This window comes from Anopheles nili, chromosome 2 (assembly GCF_943737925.1).
Source record: "Anopheles nili chromosome 2, idAnoNiliSN_F5_01, whole genome shotgun sequence".
In the NCBI taxonomy this organism is placed as follows: domain Eukaryota; kingdom Metazoa; phylum Arthropoda; class Insecta; order Diptera; family Culicidae; genus Anopheles; species Anopheles nili.
Genome location: NC_071291.1, coordinates 29152049 through 29170137, shown reverse-complemented (window position 1 = coordinate 29170137; position 18089 = coordinate 29152049). Strand labels below are relative to the sequence as shown.

At 42.4% G+C, this 18089-nt stretch overlaps 3 protein-coding genes and 1 long non-coding RNA gene across 4 annotated transcripts; 2 read left to right on the top strand and 2 right to left on the bottom strand.

The window, feature by feature from the left end:
• The first annotated feature begins 4461 nt into the window (after nucleotides 1–4461).
• On the top strand, nucleotides 4462–4949 carry LOC128731629 (26S proteasome complex subunit SEM1). The gene is made up of 2 exons (XM_053824762.1): nucleotides 4462–4630; nucleotides 4717–4949. Exons 1-2 carry the CDS (start codon nucleotides 4543–4545, stop codon nucleotides 4836–4838), a joined length of 210 nt encoding a protein of 69 aa, XP_053680737.1. The 5' UTR covers nucleotides 4462–4542; the 3' UTR covers nucleotides 4839–4949.
• Nucleotides 4913–6150, bottom strand: LOC128731628 (snRNA-activating protein complex subunit 3). The gene is made up of 2 exons (XM_053824761.1): nucleotides 5329–6150; nucleotides 4913–5263 (listed from the first exon to the last, which is right to left on the bottom strand). Exons 1-2 carry the CDS (start codon nucleotides 6148–6150, stop codon nucleotides 4913–4915), a joined length of 1173 nt encoding a protein of 390 aa, XP_053680736.1.
• Nucleotides 6151–7584: 1434 nt separating this feature from the next.
• Nucleotides 7585–10224, top strand: LOC128720306 (ubiquitin thioesterase trabid). The gene is made up of 5 exons (XM_053813970.1): nucleotides 7585–7826; nucleotides 7904–9379; nucleotides 9445–9901; nucleotides 9989–10137; nucleotides 10206–10224. The coding sequence occupies exons 1-5, from the start codon at nucleotides 7585–7587 to the stop codon at nucleotides 10222–10224; spliced, it is 2343 nt and encodes a 780-aa protein (XP_053669945.1).
• A 4398-nt stretch (nucleotides 10225–14622) lies between these two features.
• LOC128721424 (uncharacterized) lies at nucleotides 14623–15635 on the bottom strand. Its single transcript, XR_008410776.1, has 3 exons — nucleotides 15577–15635; nucleotides 14868–14943; nucleotides 14623–14656 (listed from the first exon to the last, which is right to left on the bottom strand). It is a non-coding gene; the product is annotated as an uncharacterized LOC128721424 (long non-coding RNA).
• Nucleotides 15636–18089: the final 2454 nt, after the last annotated feature.

The window sequence follows — 18089 nt, the reverse complement described above, 5'->3', positions numbered from 1 at the left end:
GAATAGCAATTTTCATTTCCGCCCCCGAACAAACAAATCCATTAAAATCCGACACCATATTTTGCATTGCCGAGGATTTACCCGCCGGGTGCCGTTCCCGGGCAGAGTTTGTTCGCGGCCAGCTCCACAACTCCCAACCAGGAAGCTTATCCCGCTAGCCCTTTCTTCTTTCTGTCCCCATCCGTCTGACCTACCGGTGCATTTCCGTGGAGGGTGCTTTCTCACGAGTCCTCCGAGTCGCCGAACGGTGTGTCCGAAAAGTGCGGCTTCCGGAACAGTGGAAACCGATTCGATTGCACTTCCGGTCGACCCTACGAGGCTCGTTTTGGGTCTCGCGACGAAAAAGACGTACGCGAAGGTGATATTTAATCTTCATCTTCAACTGGATCGCGTAACTTTTTGCAGGCGATCCTCCAACGAACCTCGGGCTCAACTTACTGTGGGCGGTCAGAGACACCATTGAAGGAAGAAAAGCGCAACGAAGGAAAGAAAAAGTCTAACCACCCAAGGACGAGATATGAACGGTTGTAAAGCTGTCCAAAGTCGGCGCAAAGTCGCTTCAGAAAGCAAGCGCATGCGGTTCGCCGGTGTGTGGTTTTCATAAATTCAACGGAAAATGTTCAACCCGTTCACCACGCAGGAAAAACAGATGGGCGGGAAATTGCAATTCCTGATTCCATCCGGAAAATGCTTAGTGATTAGCAGTTGGATTAGATTCAATCAAACCGTTTCTTAACTGCGAATGTTTCAATGTTCCCAGCTCATTCGTTACTCGGTTACTTTTAAAGGTCACTCGGTTTACTGCACTAGTATTTCTTTGACTCGTTTTAGCAAAAAAATTGGTGAAGATTGTCAAATTATTGATGTTTTAAAGCGCATGTACAGCTTACCATCATGATATTCTTCCTGTCGCTCTTTTTCAATTCAACCAGTTTTAAAACGATGCAGGCATCCACACACACATTTACAGATCAAACAACGAGCTCTTACATCGCTACCTAGCAACCAGCATGGTAACTAGCTTTAACGGTTCCTATGCAGTCCTTCCAGCGTCAACCAGGGGCTAAAACCCTAGAAACGATCCGTGTCTCCCGTGCCATCGTACCGATTATCCTACGACGACGACGACCGTAAAGCTGCAGTCTAGTATTGATCTTCGGATTCTGTCTGCTTCAACCTCGCAAGGATTAAGGGCACAAACGGAACGAACGGATTCCCACGAACATGGTCGTCTGTTTCGCGACCGTGCCACTGATTATTACCTTCACCCAAGGATTCAGGTGCCTCCTGTATGGCCTCGAACCCGCATTACAACTCAGCCCATCCGACGAGGGTTCGTTCCACTCGGATGGTAAGGACAGCGAGGAAATAAATAACTCCATTGGCACTAGCGCTTGTGGAAAAAGACCGACCGCTTTTCCGTTTCGCAACGGTTACAGCTTCTCTCGACGGGAAGGCTTACTTTTTTTGTTTCCCGAGTAATTACAAGGATGTGACAAACGTTGCAGATGACTAAACCGCGTTGTATGTGAGATTTTTTTTCCCAACCAGTTCGTGGATAATTGATTAATATACTTTCAACCGATTGCTGCCTGCGATCGATGAATCCAACGCTTCCGAGACCACCGACAAACGTTGCGAGTGTGAAGCGGAATAAGCACCATCGGAACACCAACAAAACCGACTTCATCTTACTGAGCGTCATCTCGTTGCTGTTCTTGGCCATCTCTCCATAAAACTAATTAATTGCCCTGGGTGGATAATGTGACCCGCTTTCAGATCCAGGGAACGCCATTGTGGTGCGGTAAAACGGCATTCAGAGCGCGGAATTTTCCTGGCTAGTCTGTTGCTGAAGTTCGATTAGTTCGATTAGAAGTTTTCACATCGGGATCGTCCTCAATTCGGTGGTTTGGCATTCTCGACAGCTGCAAACCTTACGCTGAAACCACCAAGAGTGAGACTCTACATGTTATCTTTATCAATTGGTTACCGCTATTTTTGTATTGCAATCGTATTACAGGTTGAGAATATAACAACTATTTGAAACGCTAACGGAATAAATCAAAGTTTTCTCTATTTAAAATTACAAAGAAAATGCAAATATTTACTATGATGCTGCAAAAGAACACGAACACAATCCTACGAATCCATTACAATAATTATTAAAACAATAACCATTAAACTTTAAGTGGATGAAAATGAAACACTCTAGACAATTCCTAGAGCTAGTACGTTTGTTGAATCAAAGTAACAGTCACAATATAGAAAGTAGCTTCCTTAGGCTTAAATTGCTTATCTTCAATGCCTGATTTAAAAAAAATAAACTAATGGGGGAAAAGTGCATTTCACGTATGCGCATCTGCGGAGCTAATTCTCTATTAGCAAATCCACGGGCGCCACCGTTTGGTTGCTGATATCCTGTAATAAGCGAAAGCTAATTCGCATGAAGACACTCGAATGTTGCTCATTTGAAGTAACCTCACGTGCTCGCTATCGAAACGAACAAATAAAAACATCACAGGTACTGGGTAATGGGCGCTTAGCAAAATTTGCACCATCGTCGCCAGGACTCGCCTTGTTAAACCTCGAGTTTGCTTCGTAGAACCCAAACACAATCGATTGGCCGTTCCGCTCGATACAATTGCTTCCATATGCCCGCACCAAATCGGCCGAAACAGAAAATGCTGGTGCTAGGAACGATTGCCGCGTCGAGAAACAACTTCTCGCCAACTCAATTTAGGTTTTACGGACGCTGAAGCTGCAAACCGGCGAGCAAGTAGGAAACGCAGTGTTAGTGCCCGGTATGAGCATAAAAACTCATTTCCGAAAAATGATCAACCATTTCCCAATTGCAGCGAGCGGGATAAAGCGAGCTCGGCTTGCTTGGCCACTACCGGCAAGGTACAGCATTAATTGTTTTATGTTCCCCAATAAAACTTTACGACCCAAACTCTGGTCTTTTTCCCGCCACCTCCGTACGGTGTCCGTTTTTCCTGATTCCGTCGATTCCGGGTCCGTCGGATCAGGAGCTTTTCGGGGAGCTTAACCAGTCGGTCTTGATTTTTCAACTAACGTGCGTGGTTATGAAACAGGGACATAATTGTTAGGAGTGTTTCTAACTCTCGAGGCAGCTCTTTGTTTCCTTTGTGGAAGGCCTGTGCATTCTGAAGATAAAAATTACCAAATTTCTTGCGATCATTTCTATACCTAACTCATCATTAATGCATTTGACGATTGCATTACAAGGAGCAATCAGCTGTCAAACGAGAGCGAAATATATTTTTTGTTTTCAAATTTTCATTACTATTTACCCATTATACGATCATCTGGTTTTAATCCGAACAAGATGTGTGGACAAGTGATAACACAATTGATCGCCAAAATTATGTTTCAACATATTTCATAGCACATTGAGACATAAATGGAGTTACTCGATTTTATAACACACAATGAGGGTGGTGAAGAAATGACGACTAAAATCATAATTCAGTATATTTTTAATGTATACAGCTAAATCAGAAATATAAGACGATGAAATAATGCGATTTTATGCACCACTAAGTTAGTGTTGCAATAATGCCTAAAATCATGTTTCGGCATATTTTTTCGGATATTAAAATACACCATGAGGGTGGTGAAAAAATTAAGCATAAAACCATGTTTCAGCATATTTTATAGTACTAGTTTAGATCAAAAATATAGGACGGTGGAATAATGGGAATTTATGAACCACCAGACTAGTGTTGCAATAATGCTTAAAATAAAGATTCAACATAAGAGGGTATAGAAAATTGGGTTTATAGTACATCCTTTTCAGGATAATCCTGAAATAATAAAATTTTATGGCAAAAATTGGAATTCAGGACATCAGGGTACTTTTGCTGAAAAGGATGTTGTAGCAACATGTTTTGTAGCACACACGCTTTGTACCTCAAAATTAATTATAGAATGCATAATGCACAATCAGGCTGCTATAGCGATCATGTTGCTGAAAAGGATATTATAGTAAATACTGATGGAGAGGATGGAGCAATGCACAAAGTCATGTATCACCATAGTTTTACAGCACACATTGAGGTTGTACGTGGGTTTAAAGACATGCACAATGCACAATTAGAATCGTATCGCAATCATAGGTAAAAATATCTTCAAAAAATAGTACTATATATAGCTGCTATATTTGACCTTGCGTTTAATGCAAAATAATTGCATAAAATATTAAAAATGTATGTATTATATGATATGATCAAAATGGTTTTTTTTACCGTACAATAAGATTTTTATGAAGTAATTATATTTATTTTCCAGAAGTCATACTTCCAGTGCAATTTATTCGAATGCATCTATTTACAGATGTGAAGATCGATCCGTAGTGTTATAAACATGGCATATAAAAGACAGCATCATGTTGTTTACCACCAGGAGGTTGTCAAATCTTGCAACTTGAATAACGAAGACACATTGAAGAGCAAGTCAGTCGCCATCACAACAAAAAGCGCTAATTCATTGCGTTCTAGGAAACAGAATATTAGCATTCTCGCCATGTCTGACAAAGAAAATAAAGAAAAACCTAAACTAGACCTCGGGTTGCTCGAAGAAGATGACGAATTCGAGGAGTTTCCTGCAGAAGGTAACTAACACATATTTCTCACAGCACTTGGAAGCCATATCATCATAACAATGTTGTAAACTCCATTGCTCCATGATTCCTTACAGATTGGGCCGGAAATAAGGAAGATGAAGAAGAGCTAAGTGTGTGGGAGGACAACTGGGATGATGATAATGTTGAAGACGATTTTAACCAGCAACTCCGTGCACAGCTGGAAAAACATAAATAACTCAAGTACATTGCGGCAGAAGATTGGCATGACTAATAAATGTTTCTATAAGTAACAATATGCTTTATTGAATTCTACGATGTATTTGTCTGAGAACACGATGGTGCCATGGGCTCGTCATTGGTGCGCATCAGCGTTTGAGAATATTCATACAGATTGAATTCACCTATCTTTTGTCCGTCTACATAATGGTACGTGTTCAAGCAGGTCTCACAAACATAAGCGGGATCAAAGATGTGCCGATTGCTGTTATGCACGACGAACTGCGCCTGACAATGCCCACAGATATTACAAGGAACATCTCGCGAAAAACCATAGCAATTGAGCCACGGATATCGTGCTCTCGATAGAATATCGGTCGCTGCCAATAGTCGGCAATCACTGACGACGAACAAATGTTCGCAGTTCCCTTGATGCTGGTACACCTTAGTTATAAGAAACATGATCAGTCTCAGAGGGCATTATTGTTGTTTTACTATTGGTTGCTTACCTGCGGATATCCCAAACGAAATTTTAAATCCCCAAAACGAGTTTCTTCCATACTTTTCGATGTAAGCTCCCCTATCAAACCTTGCCGCTCCGCCCATTTTTGTATCACAGATGAATAATCTTTATTCGAAGCGTCTCTTAAATCGTTGTAAAATGTATCGGTAATAAAAAAGAATCCGGATTGTGAACTCGGTTCAGATGGTTTTTGCTTTGGATTCTCGCTGATTTCGTAAAACGGCCCTGAATCACAGTGGCAATATATTTTATCCTTCAATTCAGTTAAATACTGCGAGCTGAGAACATAAAATTCTTGGTTGAACTTAGGGTGGCCTAAACGTCGACCCGGTTTGTATTTGAATGGTTCATAAAATCGCAGTATAAGAAGCATTTCTTTAAAGGGAACCAAGTCGTGTGAAGATTCTAAGTCTTGCTTTTTTTTCATATATTTGTGCCGATTGTAGCGTAGCTTTACATCAATATTGCGTTGTTGCTGCTCGGTTTTTCGAGCTAATACACGCTGAATGCATTGGAATCGACTTGCCTTTTGGGGTATTGGTATTATTTTCGGCTTGACTCCAAGTTTATACGGCACAAATGACCTCACCGGGATATCTTTTGGGCTAGAAAGCTGTGCCACATCAACTGACTCAAGCAGTTTATCGAATTCGGTCGTATTTCCATCGAAGCCCATGGCTTCCATTATATCCAAGTCGGTGTCCACAAATCTGTTCATACCATCCGGATACAGCTCTTTCTGATATTCAGACAAAGCGTTCCACACAGACACCACTTTCTCCGTTTTTGGTTTATAAATGCTTTCCATATTTCTGCTGTGTAATAACTTTGTCTAATAATTGTTGGTGTAAACCAATGCACAATTTTATTCGTACAAGGAATCAACTTTACCACACGAAAATATCAACAAATAGCTGTCAAAATACAAAACACTGATCATTTATGTTGTCGGTTGATACAATCGTTGCTTCTCGAAGTGGACGGTTGTATCCGGTGTATTTCACTGTAAGGCATATGACTCTAGATTGTCGAGCCTATAAAGAAGTGGTCAACCTTTGAATATATTAGAAGTGACTCTTTGGAGAATTCGAATATAGAAGGCTACATCCCATTCCACAAAGAAGAAGAATATGTTGTCGGTCGTATTCAAATAATAAACAACAGAACATCGTCAGTGTCGTAAAATGCAGTTTGCAGCACTTTTATCTGATGAAATCTGCGCGATTTCCATTTAAAAAATTTGTCAGCTGATTCACTACCAGTTTTCGCATAAGTAGAATGCCAGTTGAATTTTTATATCACTTGTCGCTTTTACAATTAATGTTTAGAAACATCTCAAATATTTAAAAAAAAACTCAGTAACATTACTTAACTTAAAATACGTGGCGCAAAAACACGTGAAGAAATAGTATTTGTTGTTGAAAACGCAGATAGACTAAACTTATCAGCCCACCTTACTGCATGGTCTGTCAGTGCATATGCAATTACGTAAACTGTCAAATGGTCGTAGTAAAGACTTCACTATTCACAACAGCATAATATACCAGGGCAAGATGAATACGATGATTTTGTAAATAAATCATCGAGGCAACAAAATACTTCTGCATGGATTTAGTGCATTGGTATACAATTTCCCTTCTTCGTCCGTAGTCTAGTGAACGTGGTACTCCTACCGGGTGGTGGTTAGTTTATCGTGAATCAAGAATCGTGGAAGTGCAATGATGGGAATGGCATAATAGCTGAAAAATTTTCTCCGACCAAGTGTTGTTTGCTGCATATTTTTGCGTCCTGGTGCTATTTTTGTCCGCTGCCAGAACCCTTCGGGTTAGTTTGTTGCACAAGATAAACATAAAGATAAACGATAGATTGGTACATTTTCCTTCGTATTTCCCAGAGATATTTTCTTACGTTTGCTATCTCGATCTCGTTCCCTCAGTTACTTGCAATGCACTATTTGTTGTTCTCTCTCTCTCTCTTAAGCTGTCATGCCTTTATGCATGTGTGTGTGTATGTGCGTGCGTTTGATTTGCCTTTGCAAACGGTCCTGAAGCAGCTGACTGACCCAAATCATCCTCAGTTAACAAATTGCAAGCAGTAATATTTTTTAAATATATTTTTGCTCCGTCCATACATTGCAGCAAGGCCATCCTCAAGCAGTGATACACGAAAGGGTCATCTTCAGGAGAAATAGAAACCACCGACTGGGTTGTAGGTAGGAGTTTCGCGTGTTTGGATTTTTATTATGTCGGGTTCGTCGTCTGCGAACAACCAAGAGCAACAAAATCAAGACCCCGACAGCCAACAGCAACTACAGCAGCTACAATCGCAACAACATACACTCGATGAAACACTGCAAGAGCAACACTGTTCACAGCAACATCCGAAATGGGTTTGCGAATACTGTACATACGAGAACTATCCACTGTCCCTCAAGTGCATCATGTGCAAAGGTTCGAAACCACTGCTTAAAGAGGATATATTTAGGTGAGTTTATCGGCGTTACATGCGCTCGAAACAAATGAATAATTTTGTCGCTTTTTCTCGCCTCACATCCCGCGCAGACTAAGTCCGACCCAACAGTTAAGCGCGACCAACAGATCCAACCCAAATCTGGCTAGCGGAGCCGTCAAAACGACCGAGATTCCAGACTCCAACCAAAGGTGGCCATGCACTGCGTGTACCTACTTGAATCTTCCGCACATCAGACGATGCCTGCAGTGCGACACAACGCGAAAGGACGAGCTAATTCCGCAACATCAGAAATGCTCGCCTCCAAAAGTGATAAGCGATTACGATAGCATCAGCGAGCATCTGAATGCGATGAACATCTGTCGGAGTTCCAGTCCCGGGGACGATGGCAAAGACTACACTGGCACCCATCCGCTCCCAGCGAGCGGGACCGGAAGCGGAAAGCATAATCGCAACAACTCTCCATCCTCGGGTGGGCTGTACGGTTCCAGCTCACGCTTGGCGACCAACACAAACGATGGCGAGCCGGGAGTGAAAGGGTGCGCAAGCGAAGTCAAACATTCTCCCTCACCAGTTTCCACGTCGCCCGTGAACACCGTCGGACGTGCGGTCGCCAGCTCTCCCGCTAGCTCCGGGAAGTGGTTCTGCGCAATTTGCACGTACGAAAACTGGCCAAAATCGCTCAAATGTTCAATGTGTTTGCACCCGCGTGAAACCGCAGCCAGTAACGTGAGCGGCAGAAGCAACCAAGCGGCCGCCAAAGCATCGCCGGAACACGACGAAAATACGATCAACGTGGCCAGCAACATCATGGTGAACAACAAACGGAACCAGCAGCTTATGGGCCATTCGGATGCGATGAACAACATGGACGCTTGCAAGCAAGAGCGCTATTTGCAGCTGCTTCGTCGCCAGCCGGATTGGGACTGGTTGAATGCTTGCGTGGGAATCGCGGAGAACAACATAGGCGCGGTGGAAGCCTACCTCGAGTGTGGCGGTGACCCAAGCAGGGCTCTTACATCGGCAGAGGCTTTCTTGATCAGCCGCAACAATTGTGCGTTCGACGTCGGCCACACGCTGATACATCTAGCGATTCGGTTTCATCGCGATGAGATGCTTCCGTTGCTATTGGCACAAATATCCGGTTCGGGTCCGGGTATCAAGCGTGTTCCGGCGTATGTGGCTCCCGATCTAGCCAGTGATATACGGCGCCACTTTGCGCAATCGATTCGCATCCGGAAGGCGTCGTTCAATTGCCAGTTTGTGAATGAACATGCCACGTTTTCGCTGCCCGCCGACATCGAGGAGCTTCCGCTGGTTCTGCAAGAGCAGCTGTACGAGGAGCTACTCGATAAGGACGCCCAGAAGCAGCTGGAAATGGCACCGCCCGCCTTGAACTGGTCGCTCGAGATCACCGACCGGCTTGGGTCGCGTTTGATGGTGCTCTGGAATCGCAGTGCTGGCGATTGTCTGCTCGATTCCGTCATGCAAGCCACCTGGGGTGTGTTCGATCGTGACAATACGCTTCGGCGGGCGCTGGCAGACAGTCTGCATCAGGGCAGCCACATGTAAGTAGCCACAATCGGTTGCTGCTTCTAAACTCCTCGCCTTTAATGCTCCGTTCTCGTTGCAGATTTTATCCTCGCTGGAAGGAGAACGAGTTGTTCCAGGCGGCCTTGCAACAGTACACGATGGCTGAAATTCAGTTGGAGAAGGACTGGAACACGCTCCTGTCACTCGCTAGTCATCCGGGATCATCGCTGGAACAGCTGCACATCTTCGCCCTGGCACACATCATGCGCCGGCCAATCATCGTGTACGGCGTGAAGTACGTGAAGAGCTTCCGCGGAGAGAACATCGGTTTCGCGCGTTTCGAAGGTGTCTACCTGCCGCTGCTGTGGGAGCAAAGCTTCTGCATCACCTCACCGATTGCGCTTGGGTACACGCGGGGTCACTTTAGTGCTCTCGTACCAACCGAACCTTACTCGCGCATCGACGCCACGAGGGACGAACGGGAGGACATAACCTTCCTGCCGCTGATGGACTGTGAGATGAAGCTGCTGCCGGTTCATTTCTTGACCAAAAATGAGGTAAAACTGCTTCCGCGCTCGGTGCCAGATCGAATTGAGGGATTACAAAAAGATGAAAATACTTAACATGTTTGAATCAACCCGCAGGTTGGCCGCGAAGAAATGTTACTCCGGCAGTGGCTTGAAGTGTGCGAAACGGAAGGAGGCCTATTGGTCGCCCAGCAGAAGCTACACAAACGTCCACTATTAGTCGCTCAATTGCTTGAGGAATGGCTTAACCACTACCGGCGAATAGCGTAAGTTTTTCACCCCCCAAAACATCCCACACCACATTATGGATAACGTTTAATTTTGTTTATTGCAGGATTTCTAGGCTGTTTTAAACGTTCAACTGTGCTAGAATAGAACTGCCCAGCGTTGTAACCTGTAGGTGTGCGATTAGTGCAACACTTTGCAGGCTTTACATTTAGTACGTCTCCAAACTCACTGTCTCGTGCGATCTGCAGCAATGTTCCGCCGGGCATTCGTGGAAAAATTCAGCCCTCCCCACACACAGCACAGCAGCATCCGACGATGGCCGCTTTGAACGTAGTTTTTTGTTTCTCCAAACACGATAAAGAACTCGAACGAATTTGGATTGGCTGTTACTGTTGCTGCCGCGAAAAGCCGCACAATCTTACCGAGAGAAAGAGAGAGAGAAAAAACCGCTTGTGCGAATATGACTTTTAGCTGTGAAAACAAGCGCCTAAGCTATTAGATCGCCAAGCTAAACTATAGCTTAAATTATCTCCTAGCACGGGCAACGAGCGTCGTTAAGAGCGTATATTTTTGTATCTCCTTTTTTTGTGTTTTTGTCTGTACCAAAACCGACTAATCCATTCCCATTCCGTGGCAAAACTGCTCGTAAAATATACGACTGTTGGTGTGCCGGCTTTTAAAAACTGTTCGTTCAGGCTTTAGCAGAAGTATCGGTAGTAGAACCCTCTTCCCAGTCGTTGCAAAACGTTGCAACACCAACGCGCTCTTTCATAGCTGCGCATAAACAAAGCGAAACCTTTTGCAATTAGCCTCGAAAGTAGCGCGTCCCCCCTGCCCCGAACCGTTTCTGGCACGCGAGATGTCTATTCTTTAGGTTTATATAAGCGGATATCGAAGAAGAGCCGGTAGCGCGGGCAAAACTGAAACGGACGATGTTAGTTAAGGTGTGGTAGAGAGTTAGTGCGAACCGAGCACACGATCATTGGTAGGGTTTTGTTGTAGCAACGCTTTTATTGCGTGCTTGGTACTAATCTAAGTTTGCACGACAAGCAAAACAAGTTGTTGTGTTGTCCTTAAGGATAGGAAATGCAAAACCGGAAACGTAATTCACTGCACTGCATGTTGGGTACAGCCGTACATTGGTGCTTTGAAGACGTCCTAACGATTGCATTGGATGCACTCTAACGTTTGAGTGTGTGCGTGCGTGCGTTTGTGTGTGTGTGTGTGTCCAACACGCTACAGTAACATTAGATAAGCTAAAGAGAAAGTGGACGAAAACGGCCGAAACAGTAACATAATACGATATGTTCTTACAGTCATGCGCAAAGATCGATTTATTGTGGCAGGTATAATTTCGCTTAGCATTGAGTTACAGTTCTAAACACCGTCACTCCAGCGATGAGGAGAGCAGATCAAATCTCTTTCTAGTGTCGCGTTTTATTGCTTACTCCTATTAATCTCTAATAATAACGCAAATACATTGTTGAATAATTGTTAAGTTTCATAGTTCAGCTTACTTGCTTTTTTTGGGTTCTAAACTGGTAGTTTGTACATAGTTGCGTCCAGCCAAGGAGCTAACGTTGTATGAAACACATATTTTAAAATAAATTATTTCTTTGCTCACAATGTACTAGCAACGTGTCGTCTTGTTTCTGGTTCGTTGTTTGTGCAAACGTGGGAAGTTGCCCATTTTGAAAGAACTTGCTTCGGTTAACTCTGAATGAACGCTGAGATCACGTCAACACGGATCGATCGAAAGAAATGGTCTTCATCAGTTTCCGATAGAAAATTAAAGAGAGGAAAACAAAAACTGTCCGCGCACCGAACAGTTGAAACGAAGAAAATTTTTCGTAAAAGTAACAGGAGTGCATGCTAGCTGGAAGGTGGATTTTTTTAAATTTTAATGCTGAAACAATTCAACCCCGTGAAACATTTCAAAGTCAGTGCTTCACATTTTGAACAACAGATGGCGCTAACTACGGCAAAGAGAAAATTTGTTCCCAGTACTTCGCACATAGATGGCGCTGTTCATGCTTGAAATATTTCTTATATTGAAAAATTTCAAGCGTTTGATTTTGATTCAAGCGTTTTAACAGCGCCATCTATGAGTGAACATTTAAAGCAAATTAATTTTTAATTTTTATGGCAAGTGTTATACGGTGTATTTTTCGGAGTAGCACAGTTGTTCAGTCGACAAAAATTCACCTCTTAGCTGGTATGTTCTCCTGTTACTTTGTGAAAAATTTTCACCGTTTTGATCGTACAGTACGCGGGCAGTTTTGATGTTTGTTCATATTAATTTGTCTGCTTTGTACGCTTTGTATTAGCTTTTAATGAGCATGTTGAGAAGGAATACATGTGTTTGAAATATCGTTTGCAGTTATCGTTTGAATAATTTGCAATAATGAACAAGATTTTTAGAATGCTTTGTTATCGAGAATGAGACAGTTTCGAATACAATCTCGGTTCTCGTAGTATCGGTTCTATTGTTTCATAAGTAAATTCATTTGTATGGGGAATTTTGACCCATTGTTTATTTCCATAGAACAAGAACGAAAGAAACGTGTTTTCTTTCGTCTTGGGCGTGAAACGCAATTTGTTCATTCGATCATCGCTACATTATGACGCCATTGCGTGCTGGGCGATCGTTAGTTTGCTTCCATTGCTTTTATTTCAGACGATATCATAAAATAAAGATACACAATACCATGAGCTACAGTTCAAAAATGTTTCAAACACAGTTTACTTATACGTTTTGTGTTTGAAATGTATTATCAATACGTTGGAATAATGTAAGCCACGTAGGGCGTTTTAAAGAATAGTGTTAATGAAAAGGACCACGAATAAATGAAAAGGAAAGGAAAGGAAAAATTTCATGGAATGAAGGAAGCTTTTCATCGAGAATTTACAAGAAAAACGTTCTAGGTTTTACGATTTGATTCTCTAAAATTGTACCTTTCTGTGGCTATTTTCTCTTGTTATTTTATTCGACAAATTTCTTGTGATCAAAGGTTGATTGATTGTAGTTCTTTAGTGGAATCAAGGACATTGAAAATAAGAAAAAATATACAGTTCTAAGCAACTAAAATTCTCTTAAAAACGCAAAACTTTTCCCACGGAAAATGGTACAATTTTAGAAGATAATTTGCCTGCTAATACGTGTTCTATCGCTTGTAAATCAAGTGCTTTGCAATAAATAAAATAACAAATGAACGGAAGGAAGCAACGAATTACGATAAAAACGATGAAATTTGAACAACTTTTTTATGTTATTTGAGCCCTGTCTATTTCGCCGCTTAATTTTGCTCCCGAATTTCCACGTAATGTTTTATTTAAATAAACTTGCATAGTGAATCAGAGCCATATCCTGAGCCAATTCTTTTTACGCAAGGGATATTAATATAAAATTCCAACACAAACAACGGTTACGTGAACCGGTTGTACCGTTGGTAAAGCCGCAAGTTCAACCTCCCATTCGAGCGTGTCTAAATAAGGCCTGCAAGGTTGATCTGCTGATCCACACCGGTGGAGTGTCTCCTGAGCCACAGCCTGTCAGCGAACTTACCAAAAAGCGAATCCACCATTCGACCTTGGCCAACAAAATCAACTCACTCGCCCCCGCAGGAGCAAGCTTTTTACGGACAGTTCCAGTTCCAGAGAGAGAGAGAGAGAGAAAAGCTAGAGCTTCGACCTTACCGAACCCAAAACACCCGTACGTTTCGTTCGCTAACTTACTTTTATTTTACGATAACGAAACCAAAGCACTACAATTAATGGACTGGTTTATCACATCTCGGAGAGAGAAAAAAAAACGGAGCTCTAAAGGGTAGTAACTTATTCATTAGATAATTCTGCCATCACGTTCCGGTCACGTTTAGCGATAGTACGGCCTTAAACCGCCTCCATAACTGCCATATCCGCTGCCATATCCTGAACCATATCCTGAGCCATACCCACCGTATCCACCGTAGCCTCCGTAGCCGCCATATTTGCCAGGATATCCTGCGTTACGAATTAAAGCAGCAGTTTGAGAACTTGTCGTTTGAAGACCGTTTACCATTTGACGAGCTTACCATAGCCGTATCCGTAGGGTTGATATCCGACGCCATATCCTCCGTAACCGCCGTATCCTCCGCCATATCCTCCGCCATATCCTCCACCATACCCACCGTACCCACCGTACCCACCGTAGCCTCCATTATACCCTTGGGGATGGGAGAAAAAAAGGGTTTTTATTGTATGAATTATTATGTGATTTTTTTAATACGTTCGGTATCAAGCTCGGGATGGTGTGAAAGTATTGGTAATGGAATTATTGAAGGTCCTGTTCTTTTTTGAGCAGTAGAAGAAACACTCTTTTTTGGAAAATGAATTGCCTGCCTAACTGAGAGCCTTACATTGATTGTGTTATTTTGTTATAATTGTACAATGAGCTAAATGGAAAATGCCTAACGTAACGCAATGTATGAGCTTGCTTTTGACGCTGATTTCGGTGCATTTTGTGTTAGTCGGTAAGGTACACACATGGATAACCGCTGCCTCCGTAACCGTATCCTCCTGTGGGGAAAGAAAATAAAAATTCAACATAAAACGCCGCGTTACAACATCTCCGGTTCAAATTTCACGCCCTCGCGGTAGAAACAATTCGGCAAAATGACGCATGAAAAACGTGCGCACGCAAACGCACACGTGGGGGCGTCTTTTCGCGCGTAATGCGGTGATTTGGTGATTTGAAAAACGAATTCCACGGCTGGCTAATCAAGCTTACCTCCGCCTCCCAGAAGACCGTAACCGAAGGTGGCCGCAGCCGTGGACACAATCGCAATCAGAACGAGCAACATCGCCTGGAACGTAGTTGAACAAAAAGTAAGTAAGCATGAAAATGTGCGGCGGAGAAAAATTGAGTAAGCATGAGGGTTGGTTTCGGCGGCGAAAATCGTGCGCGCCCTTTTTTCCTAATGGGGCATTGTTGTATTGGCGATTCCCGGGGGGTGGTTATTTTGTGCTTGTTTTTTGTTATGTTGTTTAACAATATTTTGTCGATACAAACTGTGTCCGAATGCGTTCATGGGTCCATTAGAGATTGTTTACGCTTCACGTTTTCCCTACGAAATGCTATTGTCGATTTGAAAGCCATGTGTTTTGTACGATCGTGGAAAAAATACACACTTCACGAGAAGAACGAGTAGCTAAAGGCTTTTTTTTGGGTGATTTAGAGATTGTGTTTAAAATATAAACGAATTGGTATTTTCGATTGCCTTATGGGAATTCAATTTTAGTCTAGGTTAAATCACATTTTAATTTGGTGTTTTATAGAATTAATGTCGTTATTTAAATGCCTGCATGAAGCTCGACTTTCTGAAGTGCAATTAGCATTTTCTCTCGTTGGCTATAACACTTCAGCATACAATACTTCCTTTTACACGAGCAACTTTATTCAACTTAAATTTAAATACTTCAGTGCTCCCTTCACTTACAGCGGCACGCGTCATGTTAGCGGAGTTTTTCCGGTCACTTCGATTCGCACAACTTTTCCCAATCACTTAACCACCAAAAGCAGATGAAAATTGCGTTACTATGGGCAGAGCCACCGTTGTCTATCGACCGCAAATGCTTGATCTCGACTAACCGCCGGTTGCTGTGATGCTTTCGCTTTTTATACGCCCATTTAAATCTCTAACTGTCAGCCAAACCCTGCGGCATGGAACGAGATGTTCGAGACAGAGAGAGAGATAGAGTGTCAATGCCTCACACGGGTGACTCCCCATTCTCGCCAAGTACGCAGGTGCTTCTTCCGCCCAAAATTACCACCTCGTATGGATGGGCTTTCCTCGAGATGCCAGCTTGAGCCGGTTTGAATGATGGAGACTCAACTACGCGTCGCGACAGTTGCGTATACGCATCTAGCAACCATGCTTCCTGACACACGTGAGTCATGCGAGTTGGTGGTCATTGTTTGGCGTGGTGGACGTCTGTTAGTTTGACCGATTGGGGACCCCCGGGGGTGGAACAATGATCGCGAAATAAAAGAGTGCCACAGTGGAAAACAAATTGCTGTCCAGGGTCAGTTTTTAACCTTGACGGCATGCCCGTACCATAAACAAGCATGATGTACGGGCTTCTCTCTTTCTCTCTGTCTCTCTTTTTTTTCATCCATCTCTCTGGGACTCGTGTTATGGACGGTTTTTCGATACCAGAGAAAGACCTCTATTATCTCGGAAGTTAGTCTCACTGTCACAACATTAGTCTTTTGGTTCTGAACACATTCCATTGTAAAGATGGAGTCTGAAAAGATAACAGACAGAGGGCTCTAATTCAAGGACCTTATGCAAATGCAGAAACGAATTTTAAAACATGAAGCTAAGATTATCGAATGCCTAAAAAGGGACAAGACTTTTGTTCATGATATATCTTGTTATTCTTTTAGCTAGACAAGAAGCTGTCGCTATGCATGTGATAATGACCACACAGCACGTTGGGCAATTGCCGGAATAAAAGTCAAAAAATAAATTTGAGATTTTTACAAAAAACTGTTGTTATATTCTGAAACTAGAGGGTTAAACTTAGTTAACACCAAAATATTATGGGCTTAAGTCCAACATTCACGGAGTAACAGCCTGTCAATGTCGAAAATGAATGAAAAAATTGAAAAATTTTCAATTTTTTTAAGCTGAGTAATCTTTTTTTTCTCATTGACTAAATATCAGAAACTCAACATTTTTACCATTTTGGATAGGTTATTCAATTGTTATTGTCATTTAATTAAATAAATTTATTTTTTAAGGAATATATCTTCAACAAATGTAAATGTACGAAAAATACCATGTAAAATCATGTTTTTTTATGAAAGATGATTTTTTTTATGAAGCTTCAAAAGTCTTCAAGCAATGGCATAGCACAGGATGTAGTACAATAATTTATCTTTGATTTAATAACAAAGTCTGCTGCCACCTTGCGCCATCTCACATGAAAATGATTTTTTTTTCTAAACCGCGCTACAGGGTTATTTTGGAGGGCGGACTGTGAAAAATGGTGCCTTAATTTTTGGCCAAAAGATCCATTGCCGGGAAATTCATTGCTTTCAGCTAAATAATCGATGTTATTACTTGGTAATGAAAAAAATCCTTTCCAAAACTCATGATTTAGCACGCAGATCATGTAAAAATTCCGCAATGAGCCACCGGTATTCATATGAAAATACCACGTGACGCACCCTGCTCGCTTATCGAGAGGATTTCAGTGTCGGATTTTGAACGCCAAAATCGCCAAATTTGAATTCGCTAGTAACGAGAGATCATGCGTCGAAGAGGATACATGCACCAGCTGGATTATCGCTCTAAATTTAATGGATTTCCCCTCCAAATGTTATCAGTACATATCGTCGATCTTTCTGGCACATGATAATCAGCATCCCTTCTCGTTTGCTATCGTTTGTTATCGATCGCATCTACGCACACTGTAGGATCTTATTGAGCGTCTTATATTGCCGGTCATAATTCGGTCGCAGTATTTTGCCGGTCATAATAAATTCTCCGGTTGCATACATTAAATCCTTTTTCGATACAAAACAAACCAGCAAACGGTGTACGAAAACTTTCTATTACTTAAACGACTGTTTTTCATGCATCTTTTTATCACAAAACTATATGAAACAAGCTGGATTATGAAACACGGTGTCCAGCTAGTACGCATCACTTCATAGTGCAAGCAATGATCACCTTCTACGAGCGCCTGGTACAAAATATAGCAGCTTGTCCTTGTTACGCTCACGTGCTTCTCCCGTTATCCGAAACAGTAATCTTTAAGCCCATGGCGCACGCTTTTTATCAGCAGAGCCAAATCTGGCGTCGTTGCGCGTGTGTTTCGCGCACGTCGATATCACAAAAATTCTTTCGATTAGTCACCAATATCGGAACGATATGAACGCACGCTGCTAATCGAGAGGATTTCGAGGACGGATTTTGAACGCCAAAAGCGACAAATTTGATAT